The 26,893-nt window shown below is 53.2% G+C and overlaps 2 protein-coding genes and 1 long non-coding RNA gene across 5 annotated transcripts in view; 2 read left to right on the top strand and 1 right to left on the bottom strand.

Annotated features, from left to right (window-relative positions):
* Positions 1-5,290: 5,290 nt before the first annotated feature.
* On the bottom strand, positions 5,291-6,939 carry PIGC (phosphatidylinositol glycan anchor biosynthesis class C). The gene has a single exon (XM_071565596.1). It carries the CDS (start codon positions 6,334-6,336, stop codon positions 5,419-5,421), a length of 918 nt encoding a protein of 305 aa, XP_071421697.1. The 5' UTR covers positions 6,337-6,939; the 3' UTR covers positions 5,291-5,418.
* A 3,055-nt stretch (positions 6,940-9,994) lies between these two features.
* Positions 9,995-13,725, top strand: LOC139676528 (uncharacterized). The gene is made up of 3 exons (XR_011698667.1): positions 9,995-10,282; positions 12,594-12,777; positions 13,663-13,725. It is a non-coding gene; the product is annotated as an uncharacterized lncRNA (long non-coding RNA).
* A 4,565-nt stretch (positions 13,726-18,290) lies between these two features.
* The window catches only part of SUCO (SUN domain containing ossification factor), a 38,921-nt gene continuing 30,318 nt past the window's right edge, over positions 18,291-26,893 (top strand). For all 3 annotated transcript variants that reach the window (XM_071565201.1, XM_071565202.1, XM_071565203.1), the window contains exon 1: positions 18,291-18,481. In XM_071565201.1, coding sequence (XP_071421302.1) covers positions 18,417-18,481 — 65 coding nt within the window. In that variant the 5' untranslated portion in view covers positions 18,291-18,416. The remainder of the gene's footprint in view (positions 18,482-26,893) is intronic.

Genomic DNA, 26,893 nt, shown 5'->3' on the forward strand with positions numbered 1-26,893 from the left:
GGGAAGCTCTTCCAGAGGATATTATTTGCTGCAAGAAAATTAAAAAGCCTATGACAGCGACCTCCACGCCTGTGCTGGGATTGTCCCAGTTCTCTGGCACTGGCAGGTCAGATGGGAACTGGTGAAAGCCGAGGCTGTGCTGGTGGCCAGTTGATTCTAATCTCACCCTTTTCCTAAATATGCACATTCTGTGCCTTTTTCTCTTAACCCATTTCATTAATTTTGTATATGAGTCATTTTATTGTATCTTGACCTTTTGTTTTAAATCTTCCACCCTCCCTGTGAATTTTGGGTTATTTTTTGGTTCTTTCCTAGGCGATCTCCACGAGCTGTTCCAGGAAGATCATCCTAACACACACATTTCTTTTGTGCTACATGCAGTATCTTTTTTGTCCAAATTTACCTTTAATTTGCACTAGCCTGTTTGTAAATGAAAGATTTTATTTTCAGATGTCAATGATAAGCCTGGATATAAAGAAAATAAAATTCTGACTACAAAAAGAATGTGTGGTGGTTTTCTCTTGAGGAATCTACCCACTCTTTCTCAAATGGAGCCATTCACACCGTGTGGAAGAAATTGCTTGGGCTCTGTAGAGGCTCACATCCACCAAAGTGGTGGAGGGAGGGACAGACATTCTGCTGGGGTTCCAGCACTGCTTCTGAATTCATTAACCACCAGGATTGCTCCACATAAATGGCTTTGGCTTAGCATTAGCAGGAAGAAAAGCCAGCAGGGCCCACAAACACGTCTAACGCACCAGCAGCAGCACCTGGACGAGCGGAAACTGGAAGAAGATTGCAACAGTCTCTAGACTGATGAATCTGCACAATTAGAAATACATTGCAGCTGCTCTGACCATTTTTTTTAAGCTAAACCTTGAATTCCTTGCAAGCTGCCCTCCCTGGAGCATCTGAGCCCAAACAGCTGTACGTAGCTACCTCTGGGATTCCAAATGTGTCTGACCCTATGGGACAGATAAAATTTGGGATTTAACATTTAGGAGATGTGCTTGTTTGGGGTGCCAGAGAAGTATATGAAGAGTAAGACTGGAAGAGTAAGACTGGAAGAAAAAATGAAAACTGATGGGGCTTAGTGACTTTTTTCCTCATACAAAAAGAAACAAGGGTATTCCAGAAATCACACAGGTGAGTCAGGAGGCACCTCTTCAGCATCAGAGTCCAGCCTGTGTTTCAGGAACACAAACAAGATATTTGTGGGTAGTGGGGACCTGGCAGTGAGAGGGAGCTGCAGTGGTGCTGCTCAGGCAATGGGGGCAGGGCAGTGGGAGATCAGTTTGTGTGGCGAAGGGGCCTGACAACACACAGGTGTGTTTTCAAGTTGAGACACAGGTTTGCTGAATTTGGGCAATTCCTCGTGTTCCAGCTGATTTAGGTCCCTGCTGACTTCTCAAATATCCAGGGAGCTGCTGAACCACCTGTGTGAACTGGTAAATGCCAGACACTGAGTTTGCTCAAATTATAAGAGAGTGAAAGCCCAGAGAGCTGTAGATTTATACTGATTATTCTTTTTTCTTTCTTTTGGTAGAGTAGAAGAGAGAAAGCAGCAACAGTATTAGCAAGAATGGGAAAAGAAACCCAAACCCATGTACAGCAGTTGTTAGGAGGGGGAGATGAATAATTATTCCTGCCAGAGCTTTGAACTGCATGTGCTAAACTAGGAATTGCTGGAGCTGGAGAGAGTACCGTGGTGGGCAAGGTGCTTCCCAGCACCCTGGAAAAGGGAGAAATGGCGGCTCCTACCCAGGAACACAACTGTCCCAAGAATGGAGTAGCTCAGGTTGGCTGTGTCTTTCATCTCTAGAACTCCTCAGCACCAGGTGCCGAGGCAAAAACCACCTCAGCAGAGTTCAGGAATTGTGTACTTCCAGGACTACTACAGGAGCAACAGCGCTTGTACACAGCGAGCTCCTGAGGAGGTGCTGCCCATGCTTCACCTTTCAGGTAAGAGGAAATTGGAACAGGCTGAACTTCACAAGTTGTTTTTTTTCCAGGCTGTTTAAAAATCTGTTCTGCACTGGGGGAAAGCTCTCACTGTATCCCTCTGGGGTGTAACATGGTACCACAGATGAACCAACAATAAAAGGTGGATGGTATTTTAGCTGAGTGGTCTTGCCTACAGCACCCAGCCAGCTGCTCGGTGGCTTCCAGGCATTAGGCTGGAAGGTACAAACTTGTTTCTCAGGGTATTTTTTGGTGGTAAATCCTTCACACAAATCTTCACCATCTTATGAAATATTTGATAAAAATATTGTTGAAAATAGGACTCCAATCTTCATGGTATTCTGGTAGCTACTTTAAAATCTCCTAAGTAGAAAGACATGGGTGCTGGTGTGCTGGGAAACCCTGGCATGTTCTTTAGCATTTTTTGAAGAAGCTGTGACTTTTTGAAGAAGCTGTTTAATCTTGTCTGTTCTGCTTCCAGCCTGCACTGGTGCTTACTCTGTAGCCAGGTAGAGAAGGATAAGGGTCCTGCAACAGCTGGTGCCATGATGTGTCCAAGGCTTCTTTTCAGTGCGTGGGTTAGGACCAAAATCTTATTTTGGTTTCTTGATCATTCCTGTTGCTGCTGTTGCCTCTCACATCACAAAGTTGAAAGAAAGCTTAGTGATGACTGTGGGAATTGAACAGAGATAAAGATCTTACCTTCAAAGGCTAAAGCTCTGCTCTTTGCAGGCTTCCCAGATGCAGTCTCCCACATGGGGAGGGCCGTGGCCCCCTGACAGCAGGATGTGGGTGGCTGACACTTGCCTTTCCCTGCAGCAGAGGCTGGAGATGGAGATTCCAGACGGCACGTGTCAGTGGCTCCCCCAGGAGCAAGGCTGATCCCCAGCCACTTCACAGTTCCTCGATGTTGGCCAGCTTCAAATACAACAGAAAATGTCCCACTGAAGGACTGATCTCAGTGGACTCGGAAACTTAAGGGAAAGAAACTTCCTTGTAACGCAAAACAGCATTTAACTCCTTCCCATGCCTTGGTTGCATCATCAACCAAGGACCTGGTTTTTGTCTCAGTATGGCCTTTGTCAGAGAACGGTTTGCTCAGGTAGCAAATTCCCAAAGGGTGTCCAGCCTACTGGATGGACATAGAGTTATTTTGTTGTGAAGAGGATATTCTGACTTCAAGTGTGTAGACAAACTCAAAATGGTCATTTATGCAGCAGCTTAAATACCTCCAGCAGCATTGCAGAGTGTGTGTCCTCAGGAGGTCAGGAAAGTCCTACGGAAACCCTGCCTGGCCTTTGTGTCTCCTCCTCTCCTCTCCCTGACACTCTCTTGCATTTTAGCTCCTTCAGCGTCCCTTTGTGCATCCAGGCCATGGGCTGGGATTTGTATTTCATGTGGGCAGGCAAGGGGGAGGGCTAAGCCTTTCCCTGGGGATCTCTGGGCAAGGACTGGAGCTATTCTAATCCTAGAATTCTGTGACTGTAAGGAGATGTAGGGAAGGAGCTGGGCACAGCAGAGAGACCTGGGGCTGTGGGCAGGAATGAATCTGCTTGTGCTGGGCTGGGCTGGGCTGGATGGGACACAGCCTGCATCCACCTGGAGCTGGGGGCGTGAGGCTGCTGCATCAGTCCAAGCCCCAGGATCTGCACGGGTGATCCACTGGGTTCCTGCACTGCCTCCAGGGATGGTGGCAGCCTGTGCCCATCTCCAGCTGGAATGTCTGGGTGGTCAAGGTTTGCTTTTCATAACCCAGAGCTGGTTTTGAGAATGTGAATTTGGGAAAAGTATGTTTGAGGAAATACTTCTCCCTAGGGGAATGGGTGCAACAGAAACTGCTTTCTTGTAGCCTGTGCTGTGACACAGCCAGGGGCCAGACAGGCAAGATTTGATTGAGTTTTGATTTACACTTGAGCCTTGTCCTACCAACATGCTCTGTGAATCAGCTTTGTGATGGCAGCATTACACTGGCATTAGCCCAAGGTCAGATTGGACAGATGAGCAGCTTTCTGGGAGCCTTTGCTGTGAAAAAAGCCAGTCTCCTTTCTAAAGAACTAAAAAATGTCATCTTGACTCTGACATCTGGCTACTCTGTGTTCCCTGTGAGACCAGAGCATGGGCTCCAAACTGCTGCAGGTTTTAATTAAAACCAAAATGAGATGTAGTTGTCACCATGACGACAACAGCAACATTTAACACTTGGCAGGAGCTCTAACAAAGCACTGGAGGTGTTGGGGACTCCGCCGGGGGTTGCTCATTTCCGAGAAAGCCCAAGGAGCACACGGCAAGCGCCTGCTCCATAGGATGAGACTCTGGTGCTCACAGGGATGGGGTAAATCCAGCAGAAAGCTGCATTTCTGCAGTGCTAGGTTTCAAAAAAAGTTTCATAAATCTCCTGGTGATGCCAAACCCCCTGTGCGCCGGGGCTGGGGCAGGTGTGGGCATCCCTTCCCTCTGGCAGTGCCGGCTCTGGAGGGTTTTGCTCCCCGGGGCGGCCTGAGGAGGGCCGGGGCTGCCGAGGGATTATGCCAGATGGGAGCAAGGAAAGGGAAAGCGCCGGGGAGGCCCTGTCGGCACCGGGACCGGCTGTCCTGGCCCGGCCTCCAGCGGGACTTGTTTGCCGGGAGCGCCCTCTGTTGCGGTGAGAGCGGTGCCGGACAGACGGGACCTCGGTGGGCCCTGCCACTGCCCCAGCAGCCTGGTGTCTCCCCAGCTGGTGGGTGCACCCACGGTGGGGCTGTACTGAGCTCCACCCTCTGCATCGGGGTCTGCCTGTGCAGTGAGTCCTCATCAGCCTCTGGAAAGGGTTAGAGACTAGAGGAAGGTGGGATGCCGTCTCATCACCCCCTGTCAAAGGATTTAGAATAATATGGTATCTGGCAGTGTCATGAGGCTATTTTGGCACCAGTGACTGTCGGGGTGCAGTTGAGCAGGGCTGTGCACCACACCCGTGCCAGGGGCCCTCGTGCTCGGTGGTGTAGGTCCATCAGCACCCACCACCCTGCCCCTCCACCCTGCCAGCACCGACCCTCCAGCCCCTGGGGGAAGTGCTGTCAGTCCCCAGCGCACACATTGAGGGCTCTGGGGCCTCGGTGGGCACGCCATGGGGCACATCTGAGCCAGGTGTGTGTTTCCAAGTGGTGCTTCTGCTCAGGGGATGCACATCCCTGTGCACCCCCACCCCCAAACGCAGGTATGGGGCTGCATGGCTTGAGCACACACTGCCCTGCTCACCTGCACCCTGAGCTGCTGCAGGGACCAGCTGCTCTGCAGGGCTCAGCTCCTTCCCTCACCAAACCAAGTAGATCAAGTCTGGAAACAGATGCTGAGGGGAACATAAGCGTGGTCCTTGTTGCTATGTGAGAGGCTTTATTGGGTCAGGTGTTTTCACCCTCGGAGCTGTCCCCCAGCCAGGACCTTTGCACTGCTCACAGCAGAGGGTCCCTCCAGGCCAGCCTACATGAGGAACCTGGAGAGGTCCTCCTTGATTTCAGCCTCATCCCACGGCCCGTGGATGTTGTCCTTGAGCAGCTGGAGGCGGATGAGGCAGTATGGGCAGAGGCAGGAGATGGCGAGCAGCAGCGAGGCGAAGAGCACGGCGCCCACGCTGGATACGGTGCCCAGCGCCGCCAGGGCCGCCAGCGCGAACAGCACCGTCACCGCCACGTAGCACCGCGGCGTGCGCGCCTTCAGCTTCTTCTGCAGCATGGGCCAGAGCGCGAAGATCTGCATGGCGAAGGTGACCATGACGAAGGCGTGCAGCGAGCGGGGCAGGCGCGAGGCCAGGCACACCGAGGCAAAGATGGCCATGTTGAGGGACAGCGTGCTGGACACGATGGCGGCGTTTGCGCCGTAGTCGAAGAAGATGAGGTGGCCCAGCAACATGAGGGCCGACATGGCATAGATGGTGTCGGTGCTGATAGACTCGGTCAGCGTCTTCAGCACGGGGGAGAAGCCGTAGGTGAAGGCGGCGAACACCAGCGTGCTCTTGAGGTCAGCCCAGCGCGTCCGGCCGCTCTCGCAGCGCCCGGCGCCGCCGTCCACGGCGTCGAACAGGACGTAGCCGAGCAGGGAGGACAGCAGGGCCGCCCCGAAGAGCCCCTGCGGGCTCAGCATCCCGGCGTCCATGTACCACCAGGTGAGGACGAACACGCAGACGCTGCACAGCTGCTGCACCACCGCCCCCGACTGGAAGACGACGGCCCCGTAGCGGTACTGCCGGGCGTGCACGTTCTTGCGCAGCTCCTCCAGGAACCGCTGGTCCACGTAGTTATCGGGGAAGGGCTGCCGCTCGTACAGCACCTTCTGCCACCGCCGCACCGGGACCGGCTCCATGGCCCCGGCACGGGCGGGGGACTCCGCGGCCCGTTCCATCCCCGGCCCGGCCCCGTCCCGCCCACGCCGCTCCCGGAGCCGGCGCAAGGGCCGCCGGGCCGCGGGGCCGCCCCCTGCCGGCCGGAGCCGGGCGGGGCCCGGGGGGGCGGGCACGGCAAGGCCGGGCAGGGTGGGGGGTCCCGGGGGGTCCAGCACGGCTGGTCTGGCACTGTCACCCCGCTCCGCTACCCCCGCCCTTCGCTGCGATTGCCCGCCCCGTGTGCGGTGCCGCTCCCCGCCGCTCGCTGCTCCGATGGGGTCAGGGCACACTCCAGCCCCCTGCCGGGATCAGCCCATCCCCAGGGCCACAGCCTTTGTCTCGCTGCTGCCAGGGGCTGCTGGGGACTGCCTGGTTCCTCCCTGGCCCCAACAAAGCGGCCCCGCGGGAAGGAGGGATGCTCCTGCCGCTGTCCCACGCCATGATGAGGGGCTCTCCTCCTGCAGCCCCAACGTGCCATCCTTAAGCAGCCACGGAGAAGGGCACAGCCGGTGGGTGGGATTTGGCGGGGTCCTCTCTGTGCTTGGACATCCCTTCGCTGATGGGTATGTGACCCCAGCCTGTGCTGCAAGCCCCGCTCCCGCTTCCAGCCCAGCGAGACACCTGCTTTTCCAGCAGCCAGGTCGGGAATGTGGGTGTGATACTGTGAGCACAGGGCGCCCTTCCCTGCAGCTCCTGCCTACTCACAGCTCATTTTGCCCGGAGCTTGCCGGCACCCTGAGAGTGAAGCAGGAGGAGGGAGAAGTCGGGGCTGAGCAGGACTGGAGAGGTGCAGCCCATCAAGGACATCCCGTTCCCGAGCCAAAGGGACTGAGCTACCATGTAGCAAGGGTTCGGGGCATAATAAGGGATGCAGAGAGGTTTCAGAGAGGCCAGAGGTGTTTTCACTAACTGTGTTTGTTTGTGCTCAGGTCAGAGCCTTCCCAGCCCTGGAGAGGTGCTTGCTGCCGAGGAGTGGCTTACTTTGGCCTCAACTGAGAGGCCTCAGCCTGGGGTAAAGCAGCCCCGAACACTGCCCTGTTTGTGCTTCGGGAAGGGGCGTTTGTGGCTGTCCTGTCACGGTGGGAGCGGGCAAAAGAGCTGAAGGTTGTTCTCACCCCAGTGCCTACCACACGGGATTCTCCAAACAGGATCCCACCTCATCCAGATATGTACAGAGCACCAGGCAACCCCCACACTACTGGTGTGCCTTTGGGGGGGCCTCAGACTGTCACACCACAGTGATGCATGAAAAAGTGCTGCGTCCCAGCCCCACATCACTGCACTTGCTCTGCAGGGCAGGAGCAGCTGCTCACACTGTGGAGGTACCCCATGCTGAGGGGTGATGACAGCAACTTCTCAGCCAGGATGGGGCTGGACTCGGCTTTGACAGCCCTGCCTAAAAGTCCCCAGCCCCACTCTGCACAGAGCTGTGTGCCTCCATGTGCATGAGCTGGTGCCCACAGGGACAGGGAGTTCTGCCAGCTCCTATGATTGCTGGCATTGCCTGGATGCCCAGGGCCTGGGAACTTGAGATTTGGAACAGAATGTCCTTCTCCCAAAGTCATGGAGTAAAGCTGGGATGTGCATGAGGAATTCTGGAAGGGCAGCATGCCACTCCTGCTCCCCTGAGAAGTGCCATGGCCTCCAAGGCAGAGTGACACCGCAGCTCATGGGCACAGGCAGGGCAGTGCTGTGCTCTCACTGTGAACGGTGACAGCAGGTTTGGTGTGAGTTGGCCCTGGGGTCTTTTGCATATCTGTGATGCTCTGGGGACCAGGAATTTCGGGCTGGTCTGGGGCCAGGGGACAAGGCTGCTTCCTTATGGTCAGGTCCATGTGGAAACCCCAGTGCAGTGGGGGGAAAGAATAGAGGTGAGGGTTACTCCTCATGGCCCTTGCAATCTCCTCTACTATGGGCCACTGGAGTCCCCCTTGGAGGCAGGGAGGGCAGCCTGCTGTTGGCTGGTGACTCTTAGCACCCCCGAGCTGTGCCAGGCAATGCCAGCCATGGTGGCACCCATGGGGTGCCCAGACATTGGACAAGGGGATCACCCAAGTGCTGGTTCTGCACCCTTGGCAATGCTGACAGTGCCAAGACCCACAGGCCCTGGTGCCCACTTGGTGCATGGGGGAACCCAGTGGGCTCTGGGAAGGAGCAGCTGCCACTGCTGTGCTGGCACTTCATCCCCTGGGAAGGGACAGTGTGTGCTCAGCCACGTGTGAACGCAGTGCCCACTGTCCAAAGGGCAGCTCAGCCCTGCCCAGGTGGCCCAGACTTTGCCTGTAGGGGAATGACTTGCCTGCCTGCACAACAGTCCCTGTGGGACCCACCACGGGACTGCCACGTCACCCACCCCTGCCGCTCAGAGGGGAACATGTGCTGGTCAGAGGGGACAAGTAGTGGCAGAGGTCAAGGATGCAAAAGCTGTTAGTGAGCATCTTAATTTCCACTTTGGGTTCCATGCCACAAGGCTTCCCTCACCTCATGATTAGGTATTCCCATGTGCCACTGGCCTGTGGAGAGTCTGCAGGATGGTGAGTGCTCTGAGCCCCTCTGCTGAAATGCAGGAATGAGGAGCTGGATGCCATGGCACTACAAACTCTGGGTATCCTGAGGACTCATTGGCTTGGCTGTCCCCTGCCCTTTGCAAAGGGACCCCACTGCGGATTTGTTTGGTGTCTGCTGGGCTCCGAATGTTTGAATACCTTGCTAAAGCTGTTTGGAAGGAAGGCTGGAAAAGGTGACAGGCTGGGACTGAAATAGCTGGGACTGATCTAGACCTCCCCTGGAGATATTTGAATATCAAAGTATACTAGGCACTGTGTCCCCACTGCTGGCTTGAGGCTGCCTCTAGGTGTGTCTGATTCTCTTTGGGGTGGGACCATCCCTTGTGCTGCAGAAACAGGCTTCAAGTAACTAAACAGCACAGTCTGCTGTGGGTTTGATCTTGCCTGGGACTGTGTGCATGCACATGGATCCTGCACCTCTCCCTGTCCCTTGGCTACAGCTCTTGCCCTGCATCCCTCCTGCGTCACTCCACAAGGGTGACAGCAGAGCTATGGGTGCTTTGGCTTTGTTTCTCTACCAAGTGATCCCTCAGCCTCCCCTGTGACCCTGGAGCTGAACCCACCCTCCGCAGGAATGTTTTTCAGGGGGAAAGGTTGGCGCAATTCCAGCTGCCATGAATTTTTCCATGTCCAGAGACTCTCTTCTGCCTTAAATGGCCCCACAATACAGGCTGTGTCTGCTCTTCTGCAATCACCTATTTAAGGATATTTTTGGATTCAGTCCCCAGCACAGAGCGGGATGGTACCAGTTCAGTGCCCTGCAGTTTGGCTGAGCTCCATGGTGCGATACTGGGGCAGGTGGGGCTGGTTGCCCTGGGGTCCCCTGCAGTGGTGTGCTTGGACACAGGGCAATCTGATGCTGCTCCAGCTCTCCCAGGCATCTCCCTTCCCTGTGTGCAGGTCAGATTCCCTGGATCCAGGTCTATGTTCCAGTCCCAGGGCCACCCAGCAGTGTGTGAGCCAGGAGGTGCATCCCCTGTGCAGCAATGTCCTTGCTGTGGGCACCTCGTGCCACTGAGGGATATTCCCAGACCCCTTCAGTAGAGCTCCTGCCCACAGCCTCACTGCCCAGACCCCTAAGCCCTCCTGTCCTCCACGTCTTTCACCACCTGGGAAACCTTCCTGCAAGCTCAGGTGAGGAGGGATGCTCTGTCCCACACAGGCTCAGTGGAGGTCCCGCTGTCTGGGACTCCATCCCAAGGCTGGACAGCGTGGGAGAACCAGAAGCTCCTGATGGGGATGTCACTGTTACCAATATCCAAGCTCCCTGTCCCAGAGCACAACCTGCCCTATGGAGAAGATCCTGTCCCAGGAGGCAAGCTGGAACTTTGCTGCAGAACCCACAGATGCATTCCCAGATGGACAGTCCCTACTCAGGACAGAGAGGACCTAAATGCTGGTGAGTTGCCATTTTCCTTTGGGGCAGTATCCGAGGGACACAGGGGACATGGTGGGCAAGACTTGGGAGCTTACAAGGGAGAACAAGGGCACTGGGAAGGGAGGCAGTGGGAAGGAGCAGCCAGGGAAGTGGGAAGAGAGTACACTCCCAGACACTGCACTGAGATGAGGAGGTACCAAGCCTGCTGGAGGAACACAGTGACGCTGCTCAGGGCTGGGCAGAGCAGTCCAGGAAATTGGGATCAGGTCTGAGGAGTCCAGGTTGAATTGGCATCTGCCAGAGCAAGATTTAGGATTTGCTGAGCAGGGGGAGAGGGGTGTGAGGCTGCTGTGGAACTCTGTTGAGGACCTGGGGCAGGAGAGATGTGATGTGGAAAGGCACACGCCTACAAGGACGCGACCTCTGGAAGGCACGGCACGTGGGGCAGCTGTGAAACTGAGCTCCCTCAGTCCTGGCATTCCCTGACGGTCAGCACGGATCAGGGAAGCCCCGTGGCAAAGCACCCTCCCCACCACCCACACTGGGCTGTGGGTAGTGGGATGACCTGGCCTGGGTGGGGGCCCAGTCAGCTCTAGAGCAGTGGGGCAGCAGGGGCCGGTTCTGCAGGGGAACTCCAGGAAGGTCACGCTGTCACGTAGTAAAGATGCCTTTGTTTTCTAATTTTCTTAAAAAGACCCAAACCCTAATGTCAGCAATGCACTCTGCCAGCTGCAGGGTGCTCTAAGGTGGGGCAAGTCCAAACTTCAGCTCAGCTCAATCCTTGGCCATGTGTGGCATGTCCCTAATGCAAAGACACACGGAGAAAACTGGACTTTGGGGGTAAAATAACAAAACCTGCCTGTGAGACCTGAATGTGTGTGTGGGGGGGGGGTGGTGGTGGTCGAAGCTGAAAGGTGAAAAATTCCAAGATTTGGGAGTGAGGAAGGTCTTATGGTAGCAAAACATTGAAAAGCCTGACTCCCTGGAGGGTGAAAGCTGGGGAGCTGGTTGGAGCCACACACCAGCTCTCCAGTCTCTCCATCACCCTGAACCTCATATGGCAGCCACTTCTTTTCCCTTGCAGCTCTGGGACATGGAGAAAGGTACAAAGGGATCTAGAGTTTCTTAACAGGGGTTTTACTGTCTGCCATGGGGATATTTTTGTTCTGTGAGTGGGGATGGAGCAGTGTATGTGAACAGGTTGGCTTTTATAGGAAGTGTAGCTGGGGAAAAATTTGGCATGTGCAGGTTGTAAGTCACTGCTTCAGCCTGGTGGACTGCAAGAGGATCCTCCTTCTCTCTTCATCTTCTGTTTGCCTGGTAAAGAAGCCTTTGTTCAAAACCAGCACAGCCCCAGCCTGGAAACAGCAATTTTCAAGGAGATACTCACCCTGGGAGCCCTTCCTGCCCTCTTTCCATGAGCATCTACCTGGAACCTCCCAGCAGGAGCCCATGTGCTTAGGAAGCGCAGTGTGATGATAGGGCTGACGGGTGTTTTACACATGCAGCACTTCTTCCTGCAACACAAGCTCCTCCTAAAACACAGGGAAGGAATGTTCCTGGTCCTGGCCCTGCAGGATGTGTACCTTCCCTTGGGAACATGTGAGACCATGAGGAGTGACATTCCTGCTACCAGCCACCCCTCCACCCATCTCCCTATTTTTAAATATCTGCCAGGGAGAGGATGGAGCCAGGTGGGAATTTAGTTTATTTTAGTAGTTGGGGGGGAAAGGGGAAGGAAAACAGCTGAGCCTGTGGCATTCCCTGTGTGTGCCTGGCTGTCCCTTCTTGTCTCTCATCCCCACCACTTGGATCTAAGTGGAGGTGCTGCTGCTCCTGCACAGGCTGTGCCGCCCTCCCGGCACTGCTGCCCGAGGGCCCTCCCAGCCCTGGGGGTGTGGGGGTGTGGGACTCAGGATTGGTTTTGTGTTGAGAAAGCCACGGGTGTGCTGACCTGCACCATCACCTGCCCTGGCCTTGGTTTGCATGTTGCCAGGGAGGGGACCCAGCACTGGGCTGCACCGGGTGCTTTCCCAGCCCTTCTGCTCACCCTCGGGTGAGAGGGGAAGGGGAAGCTTCAGCCCACACTGTCCTCCCAGAAATGAAGGTTAAAAAAGGCTTTACACCCCCACCACAAAGTTTTGCCGTTTCTCAGTTTCTGCAGTGAAATTTGCTTTTTCTTTTCCCCGGGGGGGGGCTCAGATGGCAGCTGTCGGGAAGCACGAGGGAACCAAGGCACCCACCACCATCATTCACCCCACTGCGAGCCCCTGGTCCCACACCACATTTCCATCATGTGATCAAGAGTTAATTTTGATTGTCTGTGTCTCAGCTGTCAGGAGCATTTGGACTGTCCCTGTTCTATCAGCCATGTCCGACGGCAAGAGAAGCTCCTCGGCTGCTGCCGTTGTTTGTCTCCTCCAGCAGACAGTGGCCTCTGTACTGGTGTCACAGCGTAGAGCTGAGATGCTGCTGAAGGGTGTGCCCAGAACACCTGCCAGCCAGGCTAGGAGAAGGTGGGTCCCTTCTCCTTGAAGCCATTTTCCATCTGTTCCCAAGCACTGGTTGTAGGAAAGGGTGTTTGGTGTCATGCAAAGGCTTTGTGGTTCTGAAACAGGGCCAGGAGATGCTGTGGCTTCCCACTGGATCCTGCCCGGGCATCCCCGGCTGGAGCAATCACTTAATTTTCCTATTTCTAGGCAAAGTTAAAATGTAAGTGAAGCCACATGAAATGAGCAAACCAAGTACAAATGTTTTCAAAAGTGGCATTCCCATCTCAATTCATTATCTTACTCAATGTTTTGACTTTCAGTTTTTCGCCACTAAAGAGGGGGCTCAGAGCCAGGTGGAGGAGACCTGGACCTGCCTGTGTCCCCAAGAGCCGTGCAAGGGGCTGTCCCAGGTGGTCCTGCTTTTGGGAGCTGTGCCACTGTGCCAGATTTCAAGGCTCTTTCAGGCAGGATTGGGGTTGGCTGGAGATCTGAGTAGTGGCTCTACTGCAGCAGGTCACACAGCCCTGCTGGATGTCACCGTGTCCCGCTGTCCCTCCCTGCCGGGCGCTGCCCCCGACACTCCTCGGCGCCAGCCCACGTTAATTAACCCTAACGAGGCTCCGAGCACAGCCAGCGCTTCGGTGACCCCAGGAATGTGCAGCTGGGCCAGCTGGTCACTGTGACCGGTGTGGCGTCCCTCGGGATGTAGAGGAGGAGTGAGGGAGGGGGATCAGCGTTCCTGCTGGGGCTGTCCGGGACCCACATTTGGGCCTGCAGAGCCACAGCCCAACTATCAGAGACAGTTTGCTGAGTGACGAAAGAGCAATTATCAGCTCAGTTGGTGGCAGAGTTGCTCCTGTTTGATTTTCCAAGGAAAATTATTCCAAGCCTTTTTTTTTTTCTCCACAGCTTATTTCCTTTCGTTGCGAATCACAGAAGAAATAAAAGAAATCGAGGATTTTTTTAAAGTTTTATGCTGGTTTGCTGGATTCTCTCCTGCAAGTGGTTAACAGTTCATCTGAAGTCAGAGAAAGGTCTCTGAAGCAATCTTGCAATTTACAGCTTTTCCTTTACCAAGTAAGAAACAGTCAGGAAATTAAACAGGAAATTGTGTCTGGAAGGAACAAAAGTTGTGTTGTCAGAACCTGCTTATGAAAGATTTACTTTATTTTAACCAGTAAGGAGCCAAGATCAATAGTCAGAATAGGAAGGAGTTTGTGTGAATTAAATCACACGTGAAAAGGAAAAAAAACCAACAAAACCTCAACACTTGGGAAAACAAGAAGCCTTTGTAAAGAGCAGATAGGGATGAATGGGAGAGAAGCCTTAGCCCCTGCAGCAAACAAAGTGCTGGAAAGTGCTAAAAGGAGAAGGCCCAGGGTGTACCCCAGGATCAGGTGTCCCTCCAGAAGTCAAACACTGCTCCACGGCCTCAGTGCCCAAATCTCTGTGCCCCTTGGGTGGCCACCTCCAGCTCTCCCTACCTGGAGTGCCAAGCACCACAAACCAGCTTTCATTCCCAGTCAGCAGAGGGGTGTTCTCCACCCAGAGCACACAGAGTGAGCAGTGGCCCAAGTTCAGGCCCAGAAGGGCCAACTGTTTGTGGGAATTGCATCAGCTCCCCTCCTGGGGTTTTCCATGAGGAATTTGGCCAGGAGCAAGCCTTAAAAACCTTGCTGCAAACATGCAGCAACTTTGAGAATCCAGTGCAAATATTTGCTCCCAGGTAACTCCACAGTCCTTTGGGTTTTGGGTTAATTATGGGCTCTAGGTGGGAGATTGGGTAATCTGTAATTGTTTTTACCATTATACTGCTCATCTTATCAGTGGTTGAGAGACGAGCTTAGCAAGCACTGGTATGTGGGTATGTCACACTGAAACCCTCCTCTGGCTGATCCAGGCTCTCTTGGCTGTGCCTGGTGGGGACTGACTGGAGGCTCTCTTGGCTGTGCCTGGTGGGGACTGACTGGAAGGGGCTTTATCTGCAGGATGCTGAGCAGTCACTGTGATGGATCCCTGGAGAGATCTGTCCCCCGTGACAGCCCCTTAGCTGTGTCTGGTCTGGGTGTGATCCGTCTCCAGCTGGTAACGGGATCACAGTGTGCAGGAGCTGTGGCAGGAGAGAGCAGCCACAAGTGTGGCTTCCCAGCTTTCTCCTCTTGGGGAAAAGCTCCTGGCTATGTGGCTGAAGGAATTACGGTCCCAGGAGCACAACAGAGGCTGACACAGTCCCAGCCGTGCTGTGGCAGTGCTGAGGGAAGTGCTCTGGCTGGAAGCACTTAGCAAAGGGTTAATAAATGTTTACCAGCTCTTCCAGCAGACAGCTAAGCAGTTGTTTGACTTTCCAATGCTTCATGGATGGATTTCTCTACTGCTCAAGTCCTGGCCATCCCCAACAGAGTTTGTGGCCAAGGCTGTGTTGGTGGGATGGGGAAATGCTCTGTGCCTGCTGGGCAAGGTGTCCATGGGCAAATCCTCCAGTTGGAGGCAGGACAGGGGTACGCCTTGTCCAGCACTTCCCTCTCAGGGAAGGTGCCATAACTCTGGCACCACCCGAGGCTGACACAAGCCCTACACACCGGGGGTTACGTCCAGGCAGGGGGCACAGCAGGCACCTGCGGCCGGAGCTCAAGCGGCCTTGACCCTGCAGGGAGAGTTGTGGCCCTGCCTGGTGTGGGTAAAACAGCTGCAGGTGGGACGTGCGCCATCGCTCCCACAGCTCAGGGCATTTCCCATCCCTGAGGCAGCTCCCTGTGGCTGGCAGGGATGTGTCCCTGGGCAGAGAGGCTTTCCCTGGCCCTGCTGCGGGTCCCTGGGGGCACAGCTGGGCCCTCCCCAGCACAGCCCTGCCCATAACCCTCCCATGGACCCCACACAGCCAGGGACCCACACTGTGCCATGTCTTGGCTCCAGCGCCACAAAAGGCTGGAGAAACCCTCATGGCAGAGGTGCTGGCTCATGCCTTGGTGGAGCCACAAAGCAGCTTCTCGGCATTTTTCAGGGATTGCCTCACTCCTGTAACTGTCCGGGCCTGCTCCTGGGGCAGCAGGGCCTGGGCAGGGAGCGGAGGGTGCTGGGGCAGCCGGCTCAGCACTGACCCAGTGGGAGAGCTGCCAGCGGGCACTGGCCCCGGGCACACGGAGCACAGCCACTGGCAGAGCCACCCTCCTGCCACCTCCACCTCGGTACAGCCCCTGCTGTGGGTTAGTCAGCCTGTGAGAGGCTCCAGGTAAATCCCATGGGCTTCTTCGAAACTTACCAGTGACTCACACAGGAATTCCCTCTGTCAGCAGCTCCAAGCCTGGTTTCTCTCTTTAATGCATGTAAATGTCTCCAAGGCAGGTGCCAAGAGGTTGGTGCCAGACTTTTCAGTGATGTCCAGTGATGGAACAAGGAGCATGGGCCATAAACAAAAACACAAGATGTTCCACCTCACCATGAGGAAGAACTTCTTTACGCTGAGGGTGGCAGAGCACTGGAACAGGCTGCCCAGGAACCTTGTGGAGTCTCCTTCTCCGGAGACATTCCAAAGCCACCTGGATGTGTCCCTGTGTCACTTGCTCCAGGTGTCCCTGCCAGGGCAGGGGGATTGGATTGTGTGATCTCCAGAGCTCCCTTACAACCCCAGTGACTCTGGGATTCTGGCTAAGCTGCAAGGCGTAGGGCAGAGGGCACTCCCTGCCTGCCTGCTGTGCTTTTATCCCCACATTTCCCAAACAGACTCATCAGGGATGTACCGAGGATCCTCCTGCGGCAGCCCCTCCCCAGGCACTGCAGGACAGCCTGACTGCCATAGGATGGCCCGTGGTTTGCTGGGAGGGAGGGTTTAAACCCCAGCCTGTGTGGAGATGGGGCACAAAGCTGGAGCTTCTCCCTCACCCCTTCTCCATGTTCTGGAATGCAGTCCTGTCTGCTGTCCGTGGCACGTGGAGCTCTCGGAAGGGTGAGGGATGCCAGGTGTTAACAAAAGCACAGAGTTACAGGGTGTAAAATCAGGAAAAGAACTGACACACACACTCTCCAGAGCTTTCCACTGCTGGCTGGCTCCAGTCACGCCATCCGTCAGCCCGGCAGCCCCACGCTGAGCCCTGCAGGATCCTGGGGATCCGGCTCTGAGGGCCGGATCACGGGGCTGGAGCCGCTCTGGGAACGCAGCAGCTGCCGTGAATCACCCCCGCAGAGCTGTCCTTCCCGCTTCAGTCCTGACGTGCACGTTCCCAGCGCGGCATCCCCGTGACTGATCCACCTGTGCCTTCCCGGGCTCCCCGCTCTGTGTCCCTGTCCTGCCCTGCCCAGCTCTGTGTCCCCGCTCTGTGTCCCCGCTCTGTCCTGCCCTGCCCAGCTCCGTGTCCCCGCTCTGTCCTGCCCTGCCCAGCTCTGTGTCCCCGCTCTGTGTCCCCGCTCTGTCCTGCCCTGCCCAGCTCCGTGTCCCCGCTCTGTCCTGCCCTGCCCAGCTCCGTGTCCCCGCTCTGTCCTGCCCTGCCCAGCTCTGTGTCCCCGCTCTGTGTCCCCGCTCTGTCCTGCCCTGGGACCCCAATCCCAAACTGTGTTTTTGCCGCGATTGAGCCACCAGGATCGTTTTCCTTGCTCGGTGTAAAGCGCTCCTCATGTCACGCTGCAGGTGTGCACAATAAAGCTTGGTTACCCACCAAATGCCTGTTGTTTTGTTAGTAACTGTTGTGTTTTTTTACCAGCCCACCAGAGCCAGTGCAGGTCCGCGGTTCAGTCTCACGTCACCCTCAGCCGGTGCCCGCCCTGGATTCCCTGGGCACCTCCAGCAGCGCTGGCCCCGGGCTGTGCTGGGCTCCCACTCCCACGGTGGATATAAATACGCGCGGACACAGACCCGGCTTCCCTCACGATCCCGGGGCGAGGATCGATCCCAATCCCAATCCCGACCGCGCTGCCTCTCACGGGCCCCCTCAGGCCGCCCGCAAGATGGCGGCCGCGCCACACGCCCCCCGCAACTACAACTCCCGGCAGGCCCCGCGCGGCGTCTCCTGCGGGGGCCTCAGACACGGCAGCCCACAGGGAAGCCTGATCAAAATTTTAAACATTAATTAAAAACTGCCGTGTGTGAACGCCGTTGCTTTAAACGGTCCCCGCCACGGAGGTCGCCGCGCTCGTCGCGCGCTCCGCGGCCTCGGGTCCGTCCGTCCGTTTATCCCCATGGCGATTTTCCTTTAACGGGCCTCCTGGCGCGGACACCTCACGGAGGGGCCCTTGGCGGGACGGGGAAAGACAAGTGCGCCGCCCAATCGGCGGGGTCGGGAGGCGGGCGCAGCGCGCGGAGCTCTCACGCCATTGGCTGGCGGGCGCGGCGCGCGTGACGCGCATCCTTCCAGCTCAGCGCGCGCGGGGGTAAGAGGGGCGGGGCCGGCCCGCGGCGGTAACGGCGGCGCGCGCGGGGCGGGGCAGTGCGCAGGCGCAGCCGGGCCGGGGCCGCTCGGGCAGCGCGTGCGGCGGGCAGGGACGGGCAGGGCCGGGGCGGGCAGGGCTGGGCAGGGCCGGGGCGGGCAGGGCTGGGCAGGGCCGGGCAGGGCCCGACACGGCTGGGCAGGGCCCGCACCGACACGGCAGGGCCCGCACCGCGCTCACGGAGCCGCCGCCACGGGGAGGATGAGCCGCCGCTGCACGGCCCGCACAGGCACAGCCGCCGCACCATGAGGGGCCCGTCCCGCCGGCCGCTGCCGCCGGGCTGCTGCCTCCTGCTCGGCGCCCTGCTCTGGTGAGTGCCGGCCCCGCCGCGGGCACGGGGACCGGAGGGAGCGCCGGGGCTCGCCCTGTGCAGCCCTCCTGCCTGCCCGCCGGGGCACCCGGAGCGGGGACACAGCGGAGCTCGGGTGTCTCCAAAGGGCGAGACTCCACGGCCTCCCCGGGAGCCCGGGAAGGGACGGGACAGCTTTTGGGGAACGCTGGGGGTGTGCCTGTGCCTGGCGTGGCTCTCGGGAGGGCGATCCCCCGGGAGCTGCCATAGCCACCTGCTGCGAGCGAGCCGTGTCGGGGGAGCCCGAACCCCCTCACCGGGCTCGGTTACAGGTGAGGCAGAACCCGCTCACCGGGCTCGGTTACAGGTGAGGCAGAACCCGCTCACCGGGCTCGGTTACAGGTGAGGCAGAACCCGCTCACCGGGCTCGGTTACAGGTGAGGCAGAACCCGCTCACCGGGCTCGGTTACAGGTGAGGCAGAACCCGCTCACCGGGCTCGGTTACAGGTGAGGCAGAACCCGCTCACCGGGCTCGGTTACAGGTGAGGCAGAACCCGCTCACCGGGCTCAGAGTTACAGGTGAGGCAGAACCCGCTCAGAGTTACAGGTGAGGCTGAACCCGCTCACCGGGCTCAGAAGTTACAGGTGAGGCAGAACCCGCTCACCGGGCTCAGAGTTACAGGTGAGGCTGAACCCGCTCACCGGGCTCAGAGTTACAGGTGAGGCTGAGCGGTTCAGAGTTACGTGTGTGTGTTGTTCCCTCGCTGTGTGTTTGCTGGAACATCCTTACCTTCGCAGTCCGGGCTGAACTCTTGCACTTATCTCTGAAAGATGACGGTGCCTTATTCTTATGTCTGTCAGGAGCTGTGTTAAATTAAAGTCAGTGAACCCTCTTGTTTTTGCATTGATTACCCCTTTGACGGTGCGTTTCGCGGGGATTACCTCAGCTGGGTTTTGTTCCAGCATCTCCTGTTTGCTTTGTTTTCAAACTTCCTTAAGAGATGACATTTACCAGAACACAAATATTGGGAGACTCTGTTTCTGTGTGGTAAGTTCTGGGTCTCTTAAACTTTGGCCCTCTTTGAACTTGGTGAGTCACTGTTTGAGAACCGATAGCCGGTTTGAACAGCAAACTGCAGATACCGAAAACGGAACAGCCACAGTCTGGTGTGCTGCTTTAGTGCGGCTCCTGTAGCTTGTTTAGATAGTCTGCTTCAAAAAAGAAGTAATCGCGAGGTTCTGGCTTGTCTCACAGTGGATTCCAGCTGGATGAAGAGGCAGGGGGAGCCCAGAATGAGTTGTGAATTTGGTGCTGACACTTGTTTTCCTGGCTTCAAACAGTCCTGAAGCAAATTTGGTTCAGGACTTCACATTTTTGTTTTTAGGAGACAAAAGCGAGTCTAAAAAAGTGCTTGAAAACTCAGTTAATGTGTTTATGTTTAGCAAAATTTAAAGCAAAGAAAGGCTTCTGGCCATGAGAGTTTGCTCAGGTGAGCTGTGACCCCATGAACTGTCTCCACACAGCTTGGCTTTTGCTCCTTGGACAGCCAGGCTTCTTCTTACAGCAGGTTCTAGTTGTGTAGCAAGAATTGTTATTAGGGAAGTATTAGAAAAACAGTTTTTATTTCTTGCTTGGAGTGTGTTGGAGGCTGATAATCTGTTCCTGCATCCAGGTAATTTGTTGTTGGGAGGTTGTTCTCAGCTTAACGATCAAAGGCTGGTCAGGGTGATTTTTGCTGCTGTGTTCTTAGTCAGCTGTTTTCACAGAACCCTTTAGTTTGAGAAAAAGCTCTGGCACCTGTTCCATATTTGTGAAGGAGTATCATGGTCAGCCATACCCGTTCTGTAAATCTCTGACAGTTCCGTGTTCCTCTCGGCAATAGTCAGGAGAAAAATTCAAAAGCTCCTTTTTTAACTCTTTGAGAGAGATTGCTGTTGCAAACAGTGTCCTAACTGACCTCAGAGCTTGCATTGGAGTATCCAAAAACCTTTTACAATTAAAAGTTCAGACCGTGTGTTTCCCCTGCTCTCTCTGGCTGCTTTTCCTTAGGAGTGATTGAATTAATTTGAATATTGAGGGGTGCAGCTCCAGTTCCCCAGTCTGCTGTCCACACATAAATTCACATCAGGGGGTTTAGAACCCTCTCTCTGCATTGTGGCTTGTTTTAATTTCAGCAGTCACATCAGAGTTGTAACTGGAAAGTCTTGAAGTCTGTTGATTCCTATATTGTTGCTGGATTGTGATAAGTTGTGATGTATTTAATTTTTTACCAAAAAGGAAATCAGCTCCTTTGTTCACATAAGCAACCAAGAAGCTTCAAGTAGCAAATGGCAAGTTTTGCATTATAAATGTTGACCTTTAGTTGTCTTGAAATGTGATTTTCCAAGGATTTGGTGTTCCTAGGAGAGAACCTCTTTCCTTACAGGTGAAACTACTGATCAGCAGGTGATCAAATTAAAACCAGAAAGGCAGGGAAAGAAAAACACAAGAAAAAACAGTTGCTGAACACTCAGGCCTGTTTGGACTCCCTTAATTTTTTTTTCCACATGGGCTTTGTTTTCTTTCTGGGTAGATGTTGCTTCTTTCTTTGAAACTAAGCTTAAATAGGATTTTTTTTAATCTCCCATCAAGCATTTTCAAGCTGACCTAAAGAAGCTGGTTCAGTGGGGAAGTACCTATTGGTAAAACTCAAATGGGGAAAAGATTGATTTGATGGTTTTCTAACTGGAAGGTGTCATCCTGTAGGTTAAAAATGTCACTGTGTATGAGGAATTGTACAAAACATGGAAGCTTGAGCGTAAGGATTTGTTAGCAGTGTCCTTTCAATGAGGGCAACGTGCTGCTCTTTGGTTTGGGACTGCAGGGTCAGTTGTTGGTCCTTGAGGTTTCTGAAGCTGGAGCAGACACAGCTCTGACCGACCCGAGCCAGGGAGTTTGTTGCAGGTTTCAGGTGCCTGCCTGGCTGAAGGGAAATGCTTTGGAGGGAGGTATGGCTGAGGAATGCAGTGCTCTAAAAATAATGGGCATCTGTGCAGATCGGGGCTTGGGCTGTGCCTGACAAGTGGCTCCTGTTGGCCTGAATTCACAAAGAGTTCTGTAATGCTTCAGTGAATCCTTTTGTGTGGGTGATCATAATATAGAAAAATTTGTTTAAAACCTGCAGTGCTTTGTAGTTGTACAGGATACAGAGCTGAGTAAGTGGAGTGGATTTGGAAGCTCCCAGGAATACCAGCTCTGTCAGAACCGAGACCAGCTGTGACAGCTGTTTGAAGACTAACCTGTATAAATTATTCTGACATCAGCTTTTGCCTGCCATACACTGCACTGCCCGGGTGTTAGCTCTGAGTCTAGTTAAGAAATCATGCGTGCAGTAATTTGTCTTTCTGTCCCAGAAAGTTCATTGCCACATCCTGATCTCCTTGGCTTTTATGAGCTCTTTACAGCTGTGAGTAAATGAAGGAGGGGATGAGTGCTCATGCACTTCAGGATTCTTCAGCTGTCGTTGCTCTGAGTATCACATCAGTAAAGGATGGTTTGTACCAAAGTGGTTTTGCAGCAAGAGGGACTGGGTTTGATGGCAAACCCCTGGCCTGGTAGCTCTGACTCTGGAGTCTGTAATGAGCATACCCTGAAAATTGTAAAGCTTGGACTGGGTCAGTGGCATAGCCAGGCATGAATCCTGGGTGCAAGGACATGGCAAGGGGGTGGATCTTGGTACTCTTCTTTACTCCCACCTATTGATTCAGATTCCTGTGAATTTTAATGAGATAAAACACTCCTAGTTTGGGTGTACATTTACAGTCTTGTCCACTTTTGAAGGGGGGTGTGTGTGTTGAAAGCTGTAATGCAAGAGGAGCTCTGAAAAACAGCGTGATAACATTGCTGGGATTTATTGTGCTGCTCCTCCTGCACAGGTGACAGCTGTGCAAACCACTCTAGAGACCACAGGAGGACAGGTTTTGCTAATTGAACATTAATTGGCCTCATTATTGACTTCTGGCTTGAACCTAGAGCTTGCCCGTGTTAATGAGAGAAAGGTGTGAGTGGCTGAGTTGGGGAGTAGAGGCTTCTGTGCCAGGGCAATGTCCCTCTTACAGAAACCCCTCTGTTCAGCAGTGTGTGTTTGCAGGAGGGTGACCTAATGATCTGGGAAGGACTGCTAGTGTTGTAGCAGGCTTGTGGTGGGGCTCAGAATTTCACCTGAGGATTCTCCTCTTCTGTACTTCAGTCTCTTCAGAAGGCTGATGTAAAATAAGCACCGTGTGTGTACATTCTATAGCAGCAAGAAATGACGTGATTTGGGCCCTCTTCATATAATCAAAACTGGTGTTGGTAAGTATGTTCCTAGGTATGTACTATCTTAATGTGGCAGTGTCATTACTCTGTGGGTCAGGCTGTGGCAAAAGCCACACTGGAACTCTTGGACTCCTAAAAATGAAATTTGAATCTGCTCAGCTTGTAGCCCCCTCACAGTGAGGGTGGTGTGTGAGAGCAGGAGCTCTGGTGTCTTATGCAAACAATTGCTTGGCTCAATCAATTATTGAATATTTACCTTCTAAAATTACTTGAAAATCAGTGAACTGCTTTCATGCAGTGCCTTCTGTAGGATTTGTCCTAGAAACTTCAAGTTTGGTTGGTTGTTATGCAGGTGATGTGCTAAGGTGGCCTCTACCCCATCACCAGGTTGCTGTGTTGATCTCTGAGACCCTGCCTGTTGCAGTTACCTGTGCTTTCCTTGAACACTTAATTTGAACTTTTTCTGAATTGTCTGTTTTCTTTCACTTTGATGGTTTTATCACTGCAAGGCTTTTACAGGATAGTGTTTGGCACTTTTTTGCCTTTCTTTACCTTCCATTACTAATCTAGCTTTTGGTAAATTCTGTGCTTCCTTCAAGAGGAGGACATACAGTGTCTTAAAGTGAACTCTGGAGGTGCTCTGGTGCTCTCTGCATGGACAGGGTGTTATTGCTGTGCGTGGAAAGCTTTGGCCAAGAACAGGGTAACTTATTAAAACTGTAAATCTAAAAAACTTGCTTGTAGTTCTTAGTGAAAATACCGAGCTGGTAGAACAGAAAGACTCATCCCAAAGGTAGAAATTCTGCTTGTGTGAGTAAAAATGCTTATGTGAATGACAGACTGGATTGGAGTATTAGTAAAATGTTCCAGCACTTCAAGCATCAGCTTTAGATGCTCAAAGGAATGGCAGTGACTTGACTGAGTTTTGGAATAGCAATCGAGTTACGGCTGAAATCCTTTAAAGGTAAGAAACCTGTTAAAACTACGTTATGTCTGGGAACTGTGGTAGCAGCTTTACAACGATTTGGGGCAAAACTCATGTTGGTGAACTCTTGGTGACACTCCCCTCCTTGGCACTCTGCTGTGTTGCACTCGTAGGGGGGTTTCAGCAGAAGCTGGTGCAGAGCAGCTGTTGGTTCTGAACCTGCTGTTGCCCTATTGTGCCTGTGCAGACAAGCTTATGGATTTAAGGAGTGAGGGAAATCTTCAAAGGTGTCCAAGTTAGACATTACCACAGTCTGTAAAAACCTTAATCACAGTGTGTGGCTGTTCTACTGTTTTCCTGTAGTCTTTGTGGTTGGTGTCAGGCTTTACTGTGTTTGTCAGAATGTGTTCTTTTCCCCAAACTCTTGCATAAAAGATATTAACTAGAGTTTGACAGTGCAGAGGTTCTCATAAGCCACAATCTTCCGTATTACAGAAGTCTGTTTCCAAGCATCACTGGGAACTGCATTCCTTTGAGCACCTCCACGGGGACACCTTTTGAGGGCTGAGCTTTGTGGCTCCTGCTCTGCTGTGTGTGCCTGAAATAGGGCACCCGGATCCTCCTTTCAAGCAGTAAGAGGGTTGTGTTTGTTTCACTGTTACATTGCAATGTGTATTTAGTGTAGGTTGATGTCTATTATGGGCACTGGATCAAAACAGTGTACAATTAATGCTGTGTCTGTTATCTCAGCAGCCTTTCCTAAGAGGATGAGAGTAATACTGGTAGCCTTGGAAGAAAGGAATGAAGTTGATTTCCGTTATTTAGCTTAGAACAACAGTGAACATTCATGAATAAATTGTATGTTCTCCCTCTGTCTTCTTGGATTTGCTGCCTGGGTGTCCCTTGGCTCAAAGGTGACTTTTTTCTGCCCCCTCCCCACTGCAGGACTGAACTGGCATGTCCACAATCTCAAGATCAGATCAGGGTGCAGAGGCACAAGGCAGGACGCCCCTTCGGGCAGGAAATCAGTTAAATCTGATAAAGTGCTGCTGCTGGAACCTCCTCTTGCAGCCTTTGCTTGCTAATGCATTTAAAATGCTGAACGCCCTATTTCAAACCAGTGGTTGGAATCCCATTGTCTGAAGCTGTGGAATTTACTGTTGTCAGAAGTATCTTTGTGTTTGACTCCTCTGAATAAGTGAAATAACTGTTTGGGGAGCACATTCTTTGCAAAGTGTGCACAAGGTATTGAAAACTTAATTGCAAAATGCTTTGAATTGGTAAAGGATTTTCAAAAAGTTCCAATTTCAGTTGTTTTGGGTTTGCTTTTTTAAAGCATGTGAATCAAGTTAGTGGTAAGAAATGAGGTGATATCAGTGCCTTGCTGGCAGTACCCTTGCTTAGTCTAGAGCTGTAGTTCTAGTTTTCAGCTTTTTTCTCCCTTAAAGGTCCATCATAACTTTTAAAATTATCTTAGTAATGCATGCTGCTGCTCTTCTGTGGTAGTAAGTGCCTTCTAAGTAAATGGTGTGGGGTTTGCTTTGTTTTGTTTGGGTTTTTTTACTAGTATTAAGGAAGATCAACGGTTCTTTGTTGCATTTATCATCATGTATTATTTCCACTTCACACACAGAAATGAGTGTTGTGTTGGGGCACGTTGTGCTGCAGCAGTCAGTGCCTTGCAGTTAACTTTTTTCCTGTGACTGGTCGAAATAATGTCACTGTCCCAAAAGCCTGGTCTTCATTTTCCAGGAGATTTACTTTGTTCTGCAGGCCTTTTTAAATCGAGGCTCTCCCTGGCTGAACTGCTCTGAGAGAAGGATTGAGCCCATTACGTTGCTGGGGAGAGGGTGGGGGTTCCCTCCCTTTGTGGTGCCCATGGCTGGAAGGCAGTTACTGCTGGCTGGGGAGTCTCTCTGTGGGTCTGCCGAGCTCCTCGTTCTTGCAGAGTATTTTGACAGTTCACTAGAGAGTCACAGACTTGTAGGACCTGTTCAAAGTAAAGGGTATTTTCCTGCCTTCCTTGCCCTTTCATGGCTTTTATCATTGGGACCTGCTGTCAGTTACTTTGACAGCAGGAAGGTGAGTTCACCCACCAACAAGCAGGTGCCCCTCCCTGTTCCCAGGCTCTGCCCTGGGTGCAGAGCCCACCCTGCTCCTCTGCACAGGCCCCTCTGACCCGGCCCTGTGAGCATTCTGAGTAGAGCATTGTCGCATGGCAGGGGTGGTGACATCTTCATTCTCCCCTGGGCACTGGCACTTGTGCACCTGTTGGTAACACAACCCTCAGAGAGGTGCAGAAAATGCCAGGGATTGCACTGCAGGGAGACTTTGCCCTGTGCCTGCAGGGAGGGCTTGGAATCCATACCCTGGTGACAACTTCCTTGTATTTTCCCTTTGCTTAAATTACTCCGTGTGGTAGGTGTCAAATGTAAACTGTTCTGAGCTGCTTCACTCTCCAGTGTCCAGAAATAGGTCTGGTTTGGGGAGAATTTTTGAAATGAATCCTTTAGAGGACAGATGTGTTTGAACTGAAACTGTGTCACTGTTGTATGAAAGGAAAGGAAAGCCCAGGCTGTTTTTCTCTGGGAAGATCAAACTGGAGACAACTCTTACCTTCATATTTTGCTAAATTGGATTTTTTTGTAAGCTGTAGCTGGTATGGTTAACTCTTCTTACCAGTTGTTTTCTTTCTACTTGAGATCTATGCCTATCAAAACAGTTATCAGTAACTTTGCTATCTCTGACAGTTTTCTGCAGCCTCCTTCACAATTAGAGGGTTTGAGCCAAATTACAACTGGACAGTCTTTTCCATGAAACCTACACTGCAATTTTGAACCACCTGCACTGTTGGATTTCAGTGCATTCCATTTCAAAAGCAGAACAGCCCTCGGAGAGCACAGCCAATTCTTACAGCAATGAGTGTACTGAACCATTCAGATGGGGGGAGAGCATTTCTGCCTCACTGGGCAACCACAGTGTGTGTCTGCCCTGGGAAAAGTAAAGACTCCCCCGCCCCTCTGCTGCTTTGTCTGAGCCTGTAGCATTTGCTTTGGGGTTTGTGCATATCAAGCTGAAAAATTGAAGGCATATTAAAGAAAATAGCTTTTAAACTACAATTAATTGTAGTCCTGAAAGTCGTGCTTAGGTTTCTTTGTTCTTCATGAGATTTAATAGCAGGTGGTACTTTGAGTCATATATATAAAAATGG

The sequence above is a fragment of the Pithys albifrons genome, chromosome 10, assembly GCF_047495875.1.
Source record: "Pithys albifrons albifrons isolate INPA30051 chromosome 10, PitAlb_v1, whole genome shotgun sequence".
NCBI lineage: Eukaryota > Metazoa > Chordata > Aves > Passeriformes > Thamnophilidae > Pithys > Pithys albifrons.